Genomic DNA, 21,689 nt, shown 5'->3' with positions numbered 1-21,689 from the left:
ATCATGATAATAATTAAAAGCAAACTTTTTTTTTCTTTGTCAGAAGGGTCAATTATTGGATTAATATATGATATATACATGTCACTATCACATATTTCGACCAACCATGGCTCAGTTTGGAAAACTGAGAAAGGTCAATTGACCCTTCTCGCCCTACTGTAGCTACGCCCCTGGACGTAAAGCATAAACCCCAGATTACAATAAGCATAGAGAGAATATCCTGAAATAATACCAAGACTCTCCATAAGATCTATGTATTCTAACAAGCACCAATTAGCAAAGAGTGCATAAATGGCTACTCCATTTGCTTTGACATAGCGGTGACATATCGGAAAGATAACTCGATAACGAAGAAGCATCATTACAAATAGCACAGCTTTCCCACTATGTTGCCGCACGGAAATATATCCGGCGACACTCAATTTCATCCTGCCACTAGGAGGTTGCGTCCATTTGATCAAGCAAATAGATCGCCGCCCCGCTAGGCCAGTCCTCTGAGAGTGCATACCGGGACCAAGCCCACTTCGCCCTATCCACAAGGGATAGGAATTTATTGCCGGCAGAAAGCCATAGCTAATTAGACATAAAAAAACAATAACACAAAAATACAAGATAAAAACCACAAGGGCCATGAGCCAAAGCCCAGGCCCAATCATCACCGAGCCCATGTCTAAGTGAAAGCCTGCTGCTGCCACGCCACCGCCATCTCACCACCATCTCCCATGCCATCGATCCCATCACCGGCGGCACCTCCCCCTCCATCTACTGTACCCCGAGCAAAAGAGGAACGCCCACGCTCCGACCTAGGATAGAGCAGATCGACAATCGACCTCCCTACGTCAGATTTTCCCCAAGCAGCCTGCCCGACCCGATCTGTGCCTGTACTCCGACCGACACCATCTGGGACTCGCGCCGCCGCTCTCACACCCAGAGCCCCAGCCCTGCCCCACGCCGCCTGCCTGAGATCTCCCCGTCAAAATCCCATCCCCGCCTGGTTGCCAACCAACCACCGTAGGCCTGCAGGCGATCTGGACAGCGCCACAACCACAACTCGACATTCACTCGGAATGGGCTCACTCTTTCTAGCCCGTCCGACGAGGACGCCCCGAGGGCGTGCCGTCGGACCGGGCATACACTTGGTGGAGAGACTATGCCGCCTAGGGTTTGAGATAAAGTCAAGAGAAAAAAAAAAAAAAAAAAAGTCAGCTCAATGTCTGAAGTAGAGACTTAAATCAAGAACTGAACATATTAAATGCAACTAAATCATGGATAGAAAGATTCGCAATGCAAATGCATAACACAACCTTTGTCAATTATAGATCATTATATTGCCACTTAATCTCATGTGTAGTCATCTTACCAGCAACATGGACCATCGTCTTTATCATTTTACTTTCAGGTACAGAGGTTCTTAACCTGTGAAAATCAACTATTTCAATGTCGGTTTTTGGTGTACAGCCTCAAGATGTCTTCATTTTTTAACTGCTGAAGGTTCTGTTTTATCATACCAATGAAAGCTGAGAAAGGAAGAGTTGTACTACAAAATCAAACAAAGGACAATCTTACTCTAAGTTGAAGAAGAAACTGACGACGGAAGACAAAATGAATAAGGAAAGCAAGCAAGTTGAAGAAGATTTTGATTCAGAGGAAGACTTTGATATGCTAGATATAGACGCATTAGATGGTTCTACCAATTTAAGAAGAACTGTGAGTATGCTGGGAGGTGGGATATTTGAAGAGAAAAAGGAGAAGACCATGGAAGATTTTGTTCAGAGGCTTTCCCAATCCTCAGGCCCATCTGATCATAAGAAAAAAAAATCAACTCAAACAAACCAATTGTTGAAGCACAAACTGCAGAAGAAGTATTGGAGGTTACTGCTGAGACAATCATGGCTGTGGGGAAAGGCTTGAGTCCTTGACCCCTCTCTCCTTTGAACATTGCCACTGCTCTTCATCGAGTTGCTAAGAATATGGAGAAAGTTTCGATGCTAGAGACACGTAGGTGGCTTTTGTTGATCATGATCTTTGAGCATAAAATGCAGACATGAAGGGCAAAAAAATGCTAGAGAAAGGTTAGATCACTTTGTTGATCATGATCTTTCAGCATGGTAGTTAATTAATTAAGTATATATGTTACCGAAGTGTAGATTACTATTGCTGTGTGAGGAAATAAATGCATATACATGTACATTAGCCTAGATATCTTTAATAATTAGAGAATGTAATGCTCTCTAATGAATACATAAAATGCAGACATGTATAAAGTGAATGTATAAAGTTTATGAAGTTAATAAAAATGTAACAAAAGTAGGTTGTTACCGGTGGAGTTGGAGGACAGCCACTTATAACCTGCAAGAATGAAAGAAATACAATAAAAAAAATTTATCAGTAACCATCAGAGAGCATTGAATTCTCTAATCAGAAAAGACAATTTTTATTAGAATCTTTATCAAAACTTGATTTTAAAGTTAGTGAAGTGCATGGAATACTTATGAGGAATCATTAGAATTGATCTGTCCTTCTGGGCAGATTTTTATTGTGGATTTGTGGGTCTTTAAATAATTTATAGCAGCAGGTCACTTTCTTAGAGAGAGAAAGAAAGAAAACCAAAAACCCAGAAAGCCAAAACCAAGCAAAACCGCAATAAGGCTCTCTTTTTCATATATACCCAACTCAGCCTCTCTCTCTCACTCTCTTACTGTCCCTATATCTTCATTCACTGTGTGATGTGGAAGTTAATCTCCCAATTTTGTTCTTGACATGATCGCGTACTTTTAAAGCCTCAAGACATAAACAAAGATTCAAAGTAGGGTACTATAGTTTCAATTACAAACCAAACACAATTGATACACTCCATAGTTTCCAACATGCATGGACAAAACCCATGTGATAAAATTTCAATGTCTTGAACTGCTTAAAAATTTTACCTTATTTTATTCCAGCAATCAAATCATATCAATTGTCTTATAAAGGTTCCTTCACATCTAGAAGAAAAAATTAAGATTAACCCAAGAGCATCTTTAGCAATTTAGCAATGCTAGCCATTTTTGGGTCAAATTTTAGCTAAAGTAGCTAAAAAGTCATTTTAGCTAGCCACTTTAGAATTACGTCTGCATCAATGCTCTTTATTTTAGCTAGTTTTGAATTTATATTATTTTTTAAATGAATATTAAATAGTTTAAATGTATTTATAAATTACATAAAATGACTTAAAATGAATGTTTTAAATTATAGAGAGCCTCATCCCGCTCTTTATATTTAGGAGCGAGATGGCCAAAAGTTATAATAGAGAGCCACTTAGGAGTCTAGTGCAACTGCTAAAATAGATAAAAAGCTAAACATGCTCTCCAAAATAGCTAAGGAGCCACAATAGAGAGTCTGCTAAAGATGCTCTAAAGCCACCAACATACTCCAGTACTACTAGAAATAAATAAATAAAAAAGCCAAAAGCGTCAAACAAAGTCAATATCATGCCAAAGTAATCTACCCATTTTAACTGTCGGTGAGCTGTGACCTGTTGGTAAATTATAATTCCAACATTGTATAGGTCATGGGTTCGATTCTCACTGACATATGTAAGGGTGGGGTGGGTTAAGGGTTTTTTTTTTTTTTAAAAAAAAAAAAAAAAAAAAAAAATCTACCCATTTTAACTAATTAGCAGCACAAAAATACACTTCCTCAAGATCAAACAAAGCATGATTTTCCCAACATGGTCTTCATTTTGAGCATTAATTTAGCCCCCTATGAAGAACCCTTTTTGGACTTTGCCTTCAGAAAGTGTAAGGACGATGTCAAGGTCACAACAAACAATAGATCATAAATTCCAGGGGAACCCAAGAATTTAACTCATCACCGAAACCCCAAATTAGTCATGCACAAAGAAGGGAATCGAATTTGACAAACGCTAAATCTTTCAAACCGAATCAAATTTGACAAAAACCCAACAAAGAAACCCTAAATCGAAGAAAAACTGACACAATCATGACATGCAGAATTGATTGAGATGCAACGTCAATACCCCCAAATCAGTTGAAGCTGATGGAGTCTGAGTCGGTTGCGCAATTCTCAGCTAACAGTGTAGCAAGTGGAATCTGAGTCGTAGATGCTAACAAACAGCAACACTTCCTTCGCCATCTCTCTCTCTCTCTCTTTCTCCACCTCTCTGTGGAGTGAAGTAGCAAAGACACGATAGCACGCAGCAGTACGCCAGGTGTGGAGGCAAGAAACAGCAGGTAGGGGCAAAATCGTCTTTTCATCCATGACCGACTCGGCTGGAGCCGTCACTGTTCATAGGCATTAATTTAGCCCCTATGAAGAACCCTTTTTGGACTTTGCTTTCAGAAAGTGTAAGGACGATGTCAAGGTCACAACAAACAATAGATCATAAATTCCAGGGGAACCCAATAATTTAACTCATCACCGAAACCCCAAATCAGTCAAGCACAAAGAAGGGAATCGAATTTGACAAACGCTAAATCTTTCAAACCGAATCAAATTTGACAAAAACCCAACAAAGAAACCCTAAATCGAAGAAAAACTGACACAATCATGACATGCAGAATTGATTGAGATGCAGCGTTAATACCCCCAAATCAGTTGAAGCTGATGGAGTCTGAGTCGGTTGCGCAATTCTCAGCCAACAGCGTAGCAGGTGGAATTTGAGTCGTAGATGCTAACAAACAGCAGCACTTCATTCGCCATCTCTCTCTCTCTTTCTCCACCTCTCTGTGGAGTGAAGTAGCAAAGACACGATAGCATGCAGCAGTACGCCAAGTGTCGAGGCAAGAAACAGCAGGTAGGGGCAAAATCGTCTTTTCATCCATGACCGACTCGGCTGGAGCTGTCACTGTTCATAGGCATTAATTTAGCCCCCTATGAAGAACCCTTTTTTGGACTTTGCCTTTAGAAAGTGTAAGGATGATGTCAAGGTCACAACAAACAATAGATCATAAATTCCAGGGGAACCCAAGAATTTAACTCATCATCGAAACCCCAAATTAGTCATGCACAAAGAAGGGAATCGAATTTGACAAACGCTAAATCTTTCAAACCGAATCAAATTTGACAAAAACCCAACAAAGAAACCCTAAATCGAAGAAAAATTGACACAATCATGACATGCAAAATTGATTGAGATGCAGCGTCAATATCAGAACTAAAATTACCCCCAAATCAGTTGAAGCTGATGGAGTCTGAGTCGGTTGCGCAATTCTCAGCCAACAGCGTAGCAGGTGGAATCTGAGTCGTAGATGCTAACAAACAGCAACACTTCCTTCGCCATCTCTCTCTCTCTCTTTCTCCACCTCTCTGTGGAGTGAAGTAGCAAAGACACGATAGCACAGAGCAGTACGCCAGGTGTCGAGGTAAGAAACGGCAGGTAGGGGCAAAATCATCTTTTCATCCATGACCGGCTCGATTGGAGCCGTCACTGTTCATAAGCCGATGAACAGTACCTTGGGAAATAGTTTATTTTGACAAATAAGCCATGAGATAAATATTCTTCTCAAAAAAAAAAGCTAAGTGAGAAATATGTGAAAATATAAGGCAGGAAGACCATCTTTGCCAGTTTGCCTTTAAAAATCATAACCCGATGGATCTCGGGTCGGGTATTGAATGGAATTAACAAAAAGGTCGGTTTCAGATTGGAATAGTCTCTCCGCTGCATCTCTCTCCTTGCTCAAGCTGAAGAAGCAGAGCTAGGGTTTTCTCCCACTGACTGGTATCGGATTCTCCTTCTCTTTCCCTTATTTCACCTTAATTGCGAAATCTGAGATTGAAGCACCACAGAGAGAGCAGAGCTATTAAAAAAGATTTACACTTTGTTGTTCTTCTGCTTGCATTTGAGAACCACCACACCACCTGGGATTCAGACTTGGTTCAGGTATCCCCTGCAACTTTCTTTCTTCGCGTTTCTTCTGTTTCGGGTATCCAATGTCATTTTTTTTGCGTTTCAGAGACATCAATTGGGCAACAAGTGCGGTAGAAGAAGGGGGGAAATGGCAATAGCAGCCCCTGGGCAGCTCAACCTCAACGAAGTCCCTTCATGGGGATCCAGAGGCGTCGACTGCTTCGAGAAATTGGAACAGATTGGCGAGGGTACCTATGGGTGAGTTCAATTTCCTGCATTGCACTCAACTCTAGTATTTTTGCTCTTTGAATTCTCGAGTTTCGCTTATAATTTGCTATATTCTGCTACTTCTGCATGCTTTGTTGATCCCTTTTTTTCCTGTTATGTTGCCCCACTGAGTTGATTTGCTTTCTATTTTTGTATTTAGTCAAAGACTCTTTTCTTTTAACAGCGTTGTCTAATCTCTGCTGCTGTGATTTCTAAAGTGTATTTTGTTATGCACTTAGAAGAATTCATGAAACAATGAACTTTGTTGTATGTCAAATAAGCTGAATGCCCAGCCTAAACATTGGTTTGACATAATCATATGGCCACCATGACCTGCGCACTTCCTTAACCTGACGCTCTCTGTTTAGAATGCCTAGTTGTCTGAACGTATAACTTGAAGGTCATGAACTCCCCAAAGAACCTTGCCGAGAAATATACAGTGCAGGCGCACAGATAGGTGAGGTTAAAAATAGCGTCATTGTTATTATGAAAGAGTAAATATGAAAGAACGAGAGGAAGTCATCTTCTTCTAGCAGAAATGAGGACAAAGAATGGAAGTGCTGTATGGATAAATTTGTTGAAAAATTTATATTTTGCATGCATTGTTTACGTGAGTTCTGCAGTAAATTTTGATACTGCAAGTCCTCTGATGGTACTACATTCTTGAGTTTGAAAAGTCATTAGCCCCTCCATTCCCCTTGCAAGTCTCAGTTGATTGAGCTGCTTGTTCATGACAAACTGTTTTTGATGGTTTTTTAAATATCATGTTGGCTATTGGTGCTCCAGTGACTTCATTAGTCTTAGTTTATAATTAATTATTGATTGACCTCTTTTATTACCTGACATTTTCAAATGCATGCAATATATTTAGCCCTCTTTGAGATTAGGAGGATATCTCTTCATCTTCCTTTTTTTTTTTTTCTTCTTCTTCTGTATATTTGTCCTTATGGAACTGATCCATGAATGCAGACAAGTTTACATGGCTAAAGAAATAAAGACAGGTGAAATTGTAGCTTTGAAGAAAATACGGATGGACAATGAGAGAGAGGGGGTATGCCATTCTTGTTTGTTCTATTTAGCTAGTAGGAGTCATGTTGTTTGATTAGTGCTGCTAGCCCTTCACTTATAGCTATTTTAATTTCTTCTAAAGTACTGGGTTTCCAGTACTCTGCCCAAATATACTCAATTAAGAAAGATGCCATCAATATGTGATTGATAATCAAATATGCAACCTTTTTAAATGTTTTTGTCCAGTTCCCCATAACTGCCATACGGGAAATCAAAATTCTAAAGAAGCTGCACCATGACAATGTGATCAAGTTGAAGGAGATTGTGACATCTCCAGGTAGTGCAGACTTGTAATAGTATTAGTTATAAGTAGTAATACTTATTTGTGTGCATGCAACTATAGACATGCGTTTGTAACGTGCTTTTTGTTCCCAGAGATAGTTTTATTCATTGTCAAGTTTCACACTGCTATCTGTAATTCTGGTGTTTTGCAGGGCCAGAGAAGGATGAGCAAGGCAGGCCAGGCAAGAAACCTTTTTGTGTGTTCAGTTTTAGCATATTCTGATTATCAACATTTTCTTGGTTAGAGCTGGTCATGCACCATCTTTTTTTTATTTAGAATTACAAGAAAAAGAAAGTCATTATGGTTTCGGTTGACTAGAGCTAACTTGATCAACCAAAGTTTTTCATATTGGTTTTATCTTATCTGATATCAGCAAATTTCTAAATTAATCTATTTTTCTTGGAGTTGCAGATGGTAACAAGTATAAGGGTGGAATCTATATGGTCTTTGAATACATGGACCATGATCTGACAGGTCTAGCTGATCGACCTGGGATGAGATTTTCAGTCCCCCAGATTAAGGTATTACAAATAGCAGGATTTCTTAGTGTACTTAGTAAGAAACTATATTGGTATTTGAAACACCTTCCTTCCTTTTTTCCCCTCTGTCTAACAGTGCTACATGAGACAACTATTGACGGGGCTTCACTACTGTCATGTGAATCAAGTACTTCATCGGGATATTAAAGGTTTTTATACACACAAGTATATCATTACCATTTTTAGGTATTGATATTATGAGGCCTACCTTATGTTCTATATTTGTTCCACAGGCTCTAATCTTCTCATAGACAATGAAGGAAATCTGAAGCTTGCAGATTTTGGGCTTGCTCGTTCCTTTTCAAATGATCACAATGCCAATCTCACAAATCGTGTCATTACTCTTTGGTATAGGTGAGCATTTAACGCCATGAGTGGAGGCTCTTCTGTAACTGTCTAGGTTGTTCTTTTCTTCCATGAAACTTGCTAGATTTCCTACAAAGAGCGCTGGGGGTGGGGTTGGATTGGTTTTGTATGTGTAACTGTGATCATCTTTTGTCGCATCGATACTCTTTTTTGGTGGAATTAGTCTTGTTTTCTAGTGGTCTGGTGTTATTTAGTTGTTATTCTGTTGCCCTTCATCTTGAGTGTTTGATGTTCTTTAAGCATTTGATGATGCAATGTGAAGGAGAGGAATGATATCATCTGCAGTTGAAGTCGTTTTTTTATTTTTATTTTTATTTTTTATTTTTATGTTTCTTTATGGAAGGATGTTAGTTTTTGGTTGCCCTCCTGCTTCTTTATTAAGGGTTTTTGGTTTATGTAGGTTTTTTTAATCTGTTTTTTGTTCCCTCTTTCATCATAACAAGAAGCACATTTCTCTCTCAATAACTTTTTTGTAGTAAACAAGTTCTGATTGCCTTCATTTGAACAGACCTCCAGAGTTACTTCTTGGGGCCACCAAGTACGGTCCAGCTGTTGATATGTGGTCTGTTGGATGTATATTTGCTGAGCTTCTACACGGCAAGCCAATTTTCCCCGGTAAAGATGAGGTAAATCATAAATAACATTCTCCGGTATAACTTATAAGGTGGTTTAACTTGTTTTGATTTTTGGGCTAATATTTTGCCACATGGATTGAATGAGTTTGTAGAAAATATATGTTAATATCCAAGAATCTGTAAGGCAAAGCAATGCGAGTATGATTTTGAGGTTTTGTTTTGTTTTGTTTTTTTTTTTTTTTGGTATTTATTTAGTCACAAAAAAATTGAAGAGTATGGAATTCCTCATGATGTGATGCTACAATAATTTCTGATCAGGAAATGTGTCCAACAGATTTGCAATATAGATGAGTTTGAAAGTAAGTCGTTGATAATAAGTAATAACTCACGAAGATAGATTTGCATTAACACCATGGAGCTTATTACAAGTTCATTTGACAAGGAAAGGGCCAAAACTCTTCTTGTAATTTTGTTAGCCTTTTGGTAGATTTCTACTGTAATGCTATAGTGGATGGTGTACAACATGGTAGACATTGTAGATTTTTGTGGTATATTATTTTAAATGTTCTTTTTTCTTAAGAAATAATATATTCAGAAGAAGAAGATCTAGTACGTGCAAAGGCTGGTTATAGTACTCATAGCTGAGACACGTAATTACATGACACCACATTGAGATTTATCCAGCTGAGACACGTAATTACATGACACCACATTGAGATTTCTCCAGCATAAAACAATTCTAATTCCTTTTGCAGTTTTACGGTATTGTTTGTTTTATCTCCTTGCTATGAATTTATGGAGAGTTATACAAAACAAGCTTTTTTTCCTTCTTTATTTTGTTCTATCATTTGGTATACTATTTAAAGCACTACAGCAGCAAGCTCCCCTCTCCCCCCCCCTCTCTTTCTAACAATCTAGTAAATCAGTGGTGTAATTCTAGTTGAAAAGCATTTGGTCCACTAATGAGTATTTCTATTTTTCAAACTGTGCCCTGCAACAGTTTGCTGCAAATTAAGTTTTGGTTGTGGTTCTTTGTGTCTGCAGTCCTGGGTAATTGATGGAAAACTTTGTATTCATCCCAACTTCATTTACGATGTTAGACAGAACAGATGCATGTTATTAGGTCTGGATGAAAGATATGTCCTAGATTGACCTGTTTTGTCAATTCTCTTTGGTTTTGAAGAAGTCATATGGGGCATATGTTGTTAAACACACGAGTAATAAAGTGTTCCTATGGATACTATTGTAGTGGCGACAATGAAATTGTCTTTGGATTCAATTATTGCAGCCAGAGCAATTAAACAAAATTTTTGAGCTGTGTGGAGCTGCAGATGAGGTCAACTGGCCTGGAGTTACAAAGATTCCTTGGTATAACAACTTCAAGCCAACAAGGCCTATGAAGAGACGCCTCAGGGAGGTTTTCAGACAGTGAGTACCTCCAATGCTATTGTTGTGTTCATATGTTCTATTATCAGCATGATACGTCAAGCCCAAGCGCTGTATCTTAGCTTACATCTTTCTTTGCTTTATAGTTTTGACCGCCATGCGTTGGAGTTGTTGGAGAGGATGCTCACGCTTGATCCTTCTCAGGTAAATGCTTTGAGATGTTTATTTGCAAAATGATTTATTGGCTTTGTTTCTCGTTTTTAATGGTCCCTGGCATTTTACTAGCATTATGTGGGATTGTGTAAAACGTATGTAAATTGTTCTTTGTTATGCCTTATGATGTAAATTCTTGCTGTTTGCTTCTGTTGCAATTTTCAGCATTGTACTAGCATTATGTTCGGTAGATTGTTTGATTGTAAATATATCTAGATGATTTTGAACTGAGTATTCACCTCGACAGGAGCTTCAGTTCATTTATAGGTAAATAGGTAAAAAATAAATTTGCTTTTGGTATTTAGTTTTCTTGGTGACTTAAAAAACATAAATTTGCTTTAGGCATTTAGTTCAATCGTTATCATTGTGATAATCTTTTATCTGGTCGTCTAATCATAGACCTTGTGGGATAACAGGTCCACATGGTCCATGAACAAAGGTGGAATTAAGTGAAGTTATGTCTTAAGCCATAGATTAGATAGCATGTAGCCTCCATATAGGTTCAAATCTTATTCTTACAGAGAAAAAGTTGTTGTTAATAACTTACTAGGAATGAAGCAGTGAAACTTAACCAAATTTTGGAGTTAAACCAATCAAGCGTTACTTAGATTATATTAAACAATAACTAGTTATGTGTTTTATGACATTAAGTCTATATTTTGGGCTGAATGGCCTTATTATTGTCAAGGCATAGCCTTTTTATCATTTACTTAAGTAACTTGCATACCTTTTTGCTATAAATGTCAACAATTTTGGTAGAAGCTCTCTATGCACGGCTTAGAAAACAAAACAGATTGAGATTCTGCCTTAAATGTGATAATGGAATATGAAACACCAAAAAAATATAGATTTCTATATTTTTTTTGGGCTGAAAGGCCTTATTATTGTCAAGGCATAGCCTTTTTATCATTTACTTAAGTAACATGTATACCTTTTTGTTATAAAACGTCAACAATTTCAGTAGAAACTCTCTAGGCACGGCCTAGAAAATGAAACAAAAAAGTTAAATCAGTATGCAACCAATTGTTGCTTCCATGAATTTCACCATGGTATCTGACAAGCTTGAGTGGTCATGTCTTGCATTACATTTGCATGCATTTTCAGATATGTGTTTCTGGAATTATATCATTTACCGGAGTCCTCTGTTGTAATCTATTTTGTTATTTCGTGGAATAAGAAAATGTGATGGTGAACTTGTATGATTAGTATTCTTGTAATTAGGCTGGGTACTAACATACTGTTTATCATTATCTGTGATTAATAATAGAGAATATCTGCTAAGGACGCTTTAGATGCTGAGTATTTTTGGACTGATCCATTACCGTGTGATCCCAAGAGGTTGGTTCTTTCTACTTGCCAAATAGTATATTACTTCACTTATTTGACAGTTTTACTCTTTTTCTTAAAAAAGAACTTTATTCCTGCACATATCGTGTTTGTTTAACCAAATCATTTATTCTACCGTGGCTCAGTCTACCTAAATATGAATCATCACACGAGTTCCAAACAAAGAAAAAGCGTCAGCAACAACGGCAACATGAAGAAAATGCAAAACGTCAGAAACTGCAACACCCACAGCAACATCGCATTCCACCCAATCAGCAATCTGGACAAGCACATGCCCAAATACGGCCTGGACCTAACCAGCCCATTCATGGTACCCAGCCCGTGGTTGCTGGAGGGCCTAGCCACCATTACGCAAAGCCTCGTGGGCCCTCTGGAGGGGCAAACAGATATCCACCTGGTGGAAATCCTGGTGGGGGATACAGCCACCCTAATCGGGGTGGTCAAGGTGCTGGAGGTGGCTACGGCAGTGGCCCATATCCTGCACAGGGACGGGGTGGTGCACCATTTGGTTCTAGTGGTCTGCCTGGTGCTGGTCCCCGGGGTGGAGGCAGTGGATACGGAGTTGGAGGTCCAAACTATCCTCAAAATGGTCCATATGGTGGTTCTGGTTCTGGTCGGGGGTCAAACATGATGGGTGGAAACCGCAATCAACAGTATGGTTGGCAGCCGTAACTGTTGCTGTGGTTATTAGATGTTGCGGTATCGTGACATTAACCCTCGATACAAGGGATGTGAGCCAGAATGGTTTAGAAAATGTTATTTACAGATGTGGGAGAGAAGTGTCGTCCAACTGTTATATGATTGCCACAAGATACGACTGATTTATATGTAAAATATATTTAAAGTCAAAGTTTCTCTACTTTTTACCTGGAATCAGGTTCTCTTATTGAGTATGGAAATATACAAAGTCCTCGAAGGGGGAATGTTATGAATTCTGTTGATTGGTATATCCTTCGAGTTAGGCGATTATGCTGGAGGGCTCATGTTTGAATTGTCGTAAGATTGTGTTTTTTTTTGGGAAAAATTCACCAACGGTGTCTGGACACTTAGGGGACTTTCAGAATGATACCTGAACTTACAAAGTTATCAATGTGATACCTGGACTCATTTTTTCGTATCAACGTCGTACCTATGACCAATTTCCGTAACGGCTCCGTGACGGAAATTGGCCGTAGGTATCACATTGATACGAAAAAATGAGTCCAGGTATCACATTGATAACTTTGTAAGTTCAGGTATCATTCTGAAAGTCCCTAAGTGTCCAGACACCGTTGGTGAATTTTTCCTAATTTTGCACGTGCGTGAGTCACTTAATGAAGACAAAATGACCGATTTACCCTCAAATTCTTTCTTTCTTTTCTTTTCTTTTTTTCTTTATTCTTCTTTCTTTCTTTCTTTCTTTCTTCTTCTTCTTTTCTGGTTTCTTCTTCCCCTGATTTGAATCATCAAGATTCAAATCATCTTGCTCGTCCGATTCCCACCGCCGATTGCCGATCAAACACCGCCGTTGCGTCTCAATCCACCTTCATGCACCACAGATGTTTCTGGTTCCCCCAACTTCAAATCCTATAGCAAATTGAAATTGTGCATTGAGGCTTCACCGCTCACTCCGAGTTCATCCCCGCCGCTGCCGCCAATGACTTGACCACCACCATTCTCGTTCTCTCCTTCGACCCCCTTTTATACACCATTGATCAGAAACTCAGACCCCGCCAGCCCTCCACTCTCAAATCACAGCTCCAATCCCACCCCTCCATCCTCTCCTTCGTTCCCGACATGCAACACCACCTCCACACCATCTTCACCTGCAACTTCATCGGTTTAGCTGACAACTTCGGCCTCTAGCCCAACTTCGATCAGAGGCAATTTTAGGCAGACAAAGATTAACAACTTCGGCCTCCACACCATCCTCACATGCAGAAAATTCGAGCTGTTCTTATTCACCAGCTTCGCCACTCCGCTGCTACCCACCATTGTGCCTCGCCGATTAGTAGACAAAGAACTCGGAGCCTCCACCATCGAGAAATTAAGGCTCACGTTCTGCGTGTCCTGCGCGGCGGATATCGGCATCGTCGGAGAAAATGTTGTATGAACATAAATTTAGTTTGGGTTCCACGGTGGCAGGTAGTCGAGCTCGTTGATTGCGGCCTTGGCTTTCTTGATTAGCCAATCGACGACCTTGCTAGGCTGGTCGTATCCAAGCCAGTCCTGCATGTCGTAGAATTGAATGGCGGTGTGGGCGACGAGCCTGATGCTGCGGTCCCTGGGGCCTTTGGTGGTGCAAACTTTGCTGTGGCGGTCCTTCCAGCCGGTGGTCCTTAGAATGTGGCCTTGAGCCTCCACGATTTCGCTAGCGGTGGAGGAAGAAGCAGTCCTTATCCCCAAACCCAATCGAGAAGCAGCGGAGGACGACGTTGTTGTGCGGTGGTGGAGGTTGTTGTGGTCAAGTCATTGGCGACGGCGGCGGGGATGAACTCGGAGTGAGCGGTGAAGCCTCAATGCACAATTTCAATTTGCTATAGGATTTGAAGTTGGGGGAACCAGAAACATCTGTGGTGCATGAAGGTGGATTCAGACGCAGCGGCGGTGTTTGATCGGCGATCGGCGGTGGGAATCGGACGAGCAAGATTGTCACGCCCCGAATTTTGAATAACAAATTCAAATCCGAAACATGAATTAAACAACTTAAACAAATAAACGTTCTGAATTTTTTTTTCTCAGAAACAACCTCGCCACTCACGCTCAAATTCAAAACTCGAAGACCTCGAGTTAATTATTACAACTCACTCGTACAAAGTAAATTGTAAAGCTCTAATGAACATAACAAACCTCACAACTGAAAATCAGAGTATTACAAAGCAGCTACTCTACACGGTTCGATCACCTTCCTGAATTCTCCAGTCCTGTAGGATTATCCGCTACACCGTTTGAATAGTGTACCGGGATTGCAACAACACAAAACCCGGTAAGCTTTTGACAGCCAGTATGAGTAAAAGAAAGAATGGTTGATTTATTATAACACAGTACTTTTAACTCAAGTAACAACCAACAATTTCAACATCCACAAAGAAAACCACAATCTCGATAATCGATCACCAAAATCATTAACTCCAAATCATTTGAAATCACACACAAAGAAATCAAATGAATCACTCATCTCTACTCTTAACAAGATGTCTTTATCCCCACAATACGGAATAATATTTCTCAACTTTCTACAAGTCTCATCCATCACTGCACTTCCCAATTAAACTAATAAGAACATTAATCATGCATAGAAAATTAATTCAGGAAATAACCAACACGCATAAAATCAGAAGTCATAGTAATCCCTGCATATAATTTAGTTCAGGAGATTACATTAAAATCAAACAATAAAATGAAAACGAGAAATAAACGGGAAATCGAACCATAGAAATGATCAAGGAAATAAATAGAGATAATAAACAATATAACCGAAAAAGAAGAAAAGAGAAAAAGAATAGAAATTTAAACAAAAGAATTAACAAGGAAATTAATTAAAAACATCATCAACTCACACTAATAAATCCATCCAAAACTCAACACCTTTTACCAAAAGGACTCTTACAAGTCACATCGTGACAAAATCATAGGAAATGTTAACCTAACAAATCATTATGAAAATCCGGTCCAACCTGGACACGTTGGCAGACAGACTAGAGCTCTAACTGATCGAAATCACTAACCGGGCCAAAGGCGTAATTACGATATATTGCCTGAGGATGCAACCTGCAAACCCCGGATCTTTAGGCCAACCTGACCCTTAGATCAAAACATTTAAGCGAGTCGCACTGGACCCAAAATGTTAAAACAAATCAAACGGAGAAATCACAACCTGTGACTCTCAAATCCTCAGACCACCGGTCGTCAGATTAAAACATTTAAAATGGTCATACCGGACCTGAAAATGTTTCCCAACCCAAAAGGAGAAATCACAACCTGCAACTCCCCAAATCCTCAAACACTTTTCAAAACAATAGAAATACCATTTCCCACGACATATTGTTTCCCGAAAAGTCATACCCAAAAACAATATATGAACTCACTCACAAATATTGTTTGCATCACAACAATTCTACCAATACATATATGTTTCCGACATATGTAAATATTCAATTCAATAATCCACATACCACAATGCCACACCATCCATATATATATATTCCACATAAATATATATATATACGTAATTATCCGCTCAGGGATAATCACTAATACCAACTATAGTCCACACAATAAAATCGTGAAATTCATTTTTATAGTTTAAATACATTTTACTTACCTATGGACCGTAGTTGATCAAGCCCATATGATTTAAAACAAATATTTATTTCATAAATATTTTCACACAATTACGACAAAATAAAGTAATTAAATTTATTCGGTTCGTAATATGAACCACGTGAGGTTTACTCACCTCGATATTCCCGCTGCGTCTTCAATTCAACACAATACACACCGAAACCGCTCACCCAAGGGAGACCGTCAATCACCTAATCAAACATGACCTTAACTTAGCCAACAACTCAAAAACATACTCAAACGACAATCCAACGGTCAGATTCTAATTTAATGATGATCCAACGGTCGGATCGAAATTATACGATGATCCAACGGTCGGATCCTCACGGATCACCCTCAGGATCATCCTCCAAAATTATCACGAAGATCCAACGGTCGGATCTTCCTGAATCGTCCTTACAAACATCTCCACAAAATTATACGAAAATCTGACGGTCGGATTCTCACGAATCGCTTTCCGAATCACCATTTCTCAATTATACGAAGATCCAACGGTCGGATCTTCGTCCGTGACCACACAAAGTCATCGGGACAGTCATACGATCAACATATCAAATCTACAATTCCATCAGACGGTCTGATCTTCACAGATCACAAATCGAACGATCGAAATCGATCGAAACTTAAAAATTCATAACTTAATCATACGATATCCAAAAATTACGTGTAATATACCAAAATGATCGTATTGAAATATAGAATCTGAAAATGTACAGAAACCATATTTTTGATCCCCGGAGGTGGCCGGAAAGGGCCGCCGGAGTTAGTGGCAGAGCCGCCGCCGACCACCGCCAATGGTGTCGGGGCCGGGCTGCTCTTCTTCCTCTCATCATGCTTAACAATTTTCATAACTACCATGTAAGCTGAAAATGACCGGAAGTGGTTGAAATTACCTAAAACAGTCGAGGTGGCCGGAAGTTTTCCAGAAACCGGCGAGAATTTGCAGAAACTGGCGAAGCTCCGATCAACGTAAAAATGTCCTCCTTTTGCTTAGATTCCTTCAGGAGACTTGTTCAGAACTTAAAGACGAACTCACTGGTTCAAGAATCACTCAAAACGAAGCTCTACAGCTCGAGATATCTTGATCGAAAGCGTCGGTGGCCGGAAAATTTCCAGAATCCGGCGAGCTTGAATTCCGACGTAAAAACTTCAATTTCTCGCTTCGATCCCTTCATGAAAGTTGTTCAAAACTTCAATCTGAGTTCACCAGCTCAAGAATCACAAGAAATGATGGTCTGTAGCTCGAGATATCCGGATCGATAGCTCCGGTTTCGTTCTTGGTTGGGTTTGACTTGCAGCCACTGCTACGGGCCACGCCGCCGTGTGAGGCTGCTTCTGGGAGCTTCAGGAAGTTGAGGCGAGCTTGTGGATGGATTTTGGTGAGGATTGGTGACCGGTAGCTTGAGATATCAAGCTTGGTTCCAAAACGAGCTCAAACCGGGCGGAGTTTCCCGCCGCCGCTGGTGGCCGTGTCACGGTGCAAGGCTGCCTCTGGCAGCTGCGCAAGGCTGAGACGAAGCAAAAGGAAGTGGTTCGACGCCGTTTGGTGGCCGGTGGAGGTAGAGAGAGACCGAAGAGCCTTTGCTCTGTTTTTCGGTTTCGGTCGAGCGAGAGAGAGAGAGAGAGAGAGAGAGAGAGAATTGTCTGCTTCTTTCAATTATGCAGACATGTATGATGATTAGAACAACCGGCCTTGAATCAAGGTACACCTTACCTTTTAACAAAGGTGTTTGCCACCAAATTGTTTTGAATAAAAAAAACAGGTTATTACAAAGATGATTTGAATCTTGATGATTCAAATCAGGGGAAGAAGAAACCAGAAAAGAAGAAGAAGAAAGAAAGAAAGAAAGAACAATAAAGAAAAAAAGAAAAGAAAAGAAAAGAAAGAAAGAATTTGAGGGTAAATCGGTCCTTTTGTCTTCATTAAGTGACTCACGTGCATCGCACGTGCAAAATTGGGAAAAATTCACCAACGGTGTCTGGACACTTAGGGACTTTCAGAATGATACCTGAACTTACAAAGTTATCAATGTGATACCTGGACTCATTTTTTCGTATCAATGTGATACCTACGGCCAATTTCCGTCACGGAGCCGTTACGGAAATTGGTCATAGGTACGATGTTGATACGCAAAAAAGAGTCCAGGTATCACATTGATAACTTTGTAAGTTCAGGTATCATTCTGAAAGTTCCCTAAGTGTCCAGACACCGTTGGTGAATTTTTCCCTTTTTTTTTTTTTTTTTTTTGAAACGGTCGTAAGATTGTGCTTTTAATTTTTATCTGATTTGCGGCTGTGGAATAGTGTCAACTCTGGTGACTAGTTATTGGATCTTGAGGTGCTGATGAGAAAATATGTTACTTGTATTTATTGAATAAGTGAGCCAAGTATTCACCTGATGTGGTAACGGTGAAAGTCATGTTCACGTAAATAAGGTCCTCGTTAGAGTAAAATAAGTGCTCATTTGAATAATTAAGTTTTAAAACTAGTAATTGTATGTATGCTAAATGTTAATATATTGTAGATTTTCATATATGTTATGTTATTGTGGGTATATTTTATTGTTCTTTTTATTTTATCAAACTAGAGTAAGCCAATTACGATCGGCAGAAATCTTTGTAAAGAGTATACTTTCCTCTTTTTCCGTCGTATTTAGTTGATCTTTGCCGGTACTTATAAGAGAGATTTTTGTTTTACCTTTGTTTATGAATTCAACAGAGGGAGAAGTTTCCATGTCTGTGCACGGGTATTTGATTGCCTAGCTTTTGACAGACTGCCGGATCGGGTCTCTACCCGGACCCGATGTAAGGGGATTATGAATACCCTCTACAGACTTACAGGTCTAAGAAAAAGGATTATGTTGCAATTTTGCAGTTACATAATGCATGTTATGAATTAGAAGAGCAAAGTGGGTGTCGTGGGATGTGACATTTCGTGTACCAAGTACTTTAGCGATCGAAAGTACCCAAAATTGAAACTTGAGATTCTTTTATTTTGTGAATTGGAAATGTACTATTTCTTCAGGTCATTATGAATTATTTATGCTTGACCAAAACAAAAACACAATACGAGCCAACTGAGTATTGCCCTTGCTCTTCTCAATATCAGATGCCAACCCCATCTTAGTGGTTTGGAACTCGGCAATTCCGGCGTATCTCTCCCTGGTTACCTGTCAAAACCTTGATAGCACCCATTCTGCTCATTGAGTAAGCATATGACCTCCGAAAATCTTCAAAACCGGCTGCAAACTCATCAGTGATATCCTTGGTGTCTTCACCAAACAGTAGCTGCTGGTCGACTCCCAGCACAGCTTTCTTGGATAAAACTCTGGAGTAGTAGGATTGTGTAAAATTGTAATTGGCCCCAGATTGTGGGTTTAGGTACACCAGCGGGTCACTCTGTCCCTTTGTAGTTCTTGGTGGGCATAACTTTCTCATGGAGGATAAGAATGAGGGTTCCATGCTTGGGTCTGGCTTGTTTGTGCCATTAAAATTGTAGAGCCGATCCAAAATGAAGCGACAATGTGTTTTACCCATTGAATGTGAACCTGAACGTAAAACAGAAAACCTTAAATTTAAACCGGTGTTAACATACCATAGTCTTCTCCATCAATTTGATATTTTCCTCGCGTTTGTATGTTTTGTTTGATTTTACTAGTACGTAGTTGATTGCCAACACATCTTTTCAATTATAAGAACAAGGAATTACTAATTTCTTTGGTTAACAAGAACATGGAATGGTTAAACAAAAAAAGGTTGTGGTATTGGCTTAAGAAAAAGTTATTGCTCACCTAGTAGAGTAGTCATATCCAATACATTCAAGCCTCTGGATTTGAAGTAGTCAAGTGAAGCCTGCCATGAAATGGAGGGTGAGGGAAGGTCGACTGATGATCTGCTTGATGTTAGACCGTCCCTTCGGCCCGTAAGAACAGGATAAGACGGTGCACCTGCCTGTAAAATGGATTGATGCAGTAATTATAATTATGCGTAATTCCCAGATATATTATAAAGTCCAATGCAAATTTGAATTAAAATGAAACGAAACTAGTAAGAGCTGGATACCAAATGAACAGCATCCCTGGTGGCAAGGTTGAGAATATCAGCACACGAGACGGCACCGGGGCAGTAATGTTCAAGAACTTTTTTCACGTTGTCGATGAAATAGAAACCTCCCAGTCCCCAATTCTGCGGTGCAGTTTTCTCAGAGTTTGGACCATCCAGCAGTACTGATGCATCACAACCCTGCATTTAAATTTAACCTCATTGGCTACAAATTCCAATCCTCTAATTGTTTATATGTATTGATTAATTGATTAATTAATTATAAGCAAGCAGTATACATAGACATATCTTTTAGTTATGCTCAGAAGCTGGAAGATAGAAGTGTGTGTTAGTTATTAATAATGTTTACAAACTTGAGTACCAGTCGCAGACTACATGCAGATTGGCAAGACTATACAATTTATGATGGGATGATGAACACTAGATATATAATTAGAGCAAAAGATGGAGAAAAGAAACAAACAGTTGATGGGTACGTACAGTTATGAAGCAGTCCGAGTAGAGCAACCGGAGAAGCTTAGCGGTGATGCTTTTATCCTGGTCCCAAAACTTCTTGACTTGGTGCTGGATGAAAGCTTCTGCATCGCGGCATGTGTTGGTGACTTTATAGTAATGCCAGGTCAACTTGTTTTGCTGTGGTGGCGGCGGCGGCGGTGGTGGTTTTGAAGAAGGAGCCGAGGTCGCCGACGAACACACAGACACTAGAAGTGGGAGGACCGCAATAAGAAACACAAATATTCTTTGGTTTCTTGTCATTTTCTGCTACTTACGCTGTGTACTGCTATGTATCTAACACCAACAAGTATATACAACCCTTACGAGATAGCTTGTATATATATATATATATATATATATATATATCAGATCAAAGAAGAACCGAAACCGACCTATGCTGCCATCCAATTAAGTATTGTTAATAAAGGCCGGCACAGTGTGAAAGGAGAGCTGGGGGAGGCACATGGCCAGTGGAATTTGCATTCATTCTACTCTACGCCATCGATATACTCTTTTTCAACTGGTGTGCTGGGTTGCCCTAACCCAAATTCAAACTTAATCAATCGTAGTCAGCAAGGAATACGCAGTCTGCATGGGTTTGTGAGCTGAGCAGCTGGCCTTACTTCCTGGCCTTTATTGGCGCATACATTTTAGTCTTTTTATCACAAATTTTGTGATCCCGTCAAAGCTTTACATGCCCCAAGTACATAATAAATTGTAGGGGACACCCCGCCCCAAGTTTCCATGCCCCAACCCATAATTTGTTTTCTGTACGTATTCGATCTGGCCTTGAATGTGGAGTGAAGTGAATGAACTATATTCTTGTTTTACTCAATCTCTGCCAACCAGACCGCATCAACGCCGACTGCCGCTGATAACGTCTTGCTCTCCAGTGTCGGCTGTCTCGCCGACGTTGCT

At 39.7% G+C, this 21,689-nt stretch overlaps 2 protein-coding genes across 2 annotated transcripts; one reads left to right on the top strand and one right to left on the bottom strand.

Moving 5' to 3' along the window:
* Nucleotides 1-5,588: 5,588 nt before the first annotated feature.
* On the top strand, nt 5,589-12,827 carry LOC133709519 (cyclin-dependent kinase C-2-like). Its single transcript, XM_062135293.1, has 13 exons — nt 5,589-5,881; nt 5,955-6,106; nt 7,085-7,166; nt 7,370-7,460; nt 7,618-7,647; nt 7,878-7,987; nt 8,082-8,154; nt 8,239-8,359; nt 8,880-8,997; nt 10,235-10,374; nt 10,479-10,536; nt 11,813-11,883; nt 12,018-12,827. Exons 2-13 carry the CDS (start codon nt 5,997-5,999, stop codon nt 12,562-12,564), a joined length of 1,551 nt encoding a protein of 516 aa, XP_061991277.1. The 5' UTR covers nt 5,589-5,881; nt 5,955-5,996; the 3' UTR covers nt 12,565-12,827.
* Nucleotides 12,828-19,053: 6,226 nt separating this feature from the next.
* On the bottom strand, nt 19,054-21,110 carry LOC133712829 (probable peroxidase 26). The gene is made up of 4 exons (XM_062138944.1): nt 20,757-21,110; nt 20,277-20,456; nt 20,006-20,165; nt 19,054-19,762 (listed from the first exon to the last, which is right to left on the bottom strand). Exons 1-4 carry the CDS (start codon nt 21,030-21,032, stop codon nt 19,338-19,340), a joined length of 1,041 nt encoding a protein of 346 aa, XP_061994928.1. The 5' UTR covers nt 21,033-21,110; the 3' UTR covers nt 19,054-19,337.
* Nucleotides 21,111-21,689: the final 579 nt, after the last annotated feature.

Source organism: Rosa rugosa, chromosome 5 (genome assembly GCF_958449725.1).
Source record: "Rosa rugosa chromosome 5, drRosRugo1.1, whole genome shotgun sequence".
Lineage (NCBI taxonomy): Eukaryota > Viridiplantae > Streptophyta > Magnoliopsida > Rosales > Rosaceae > Rosa > Rosa rugosa.
This window is presented reverse-complemented; position numbering and strand designations above follow the sequence as displayed.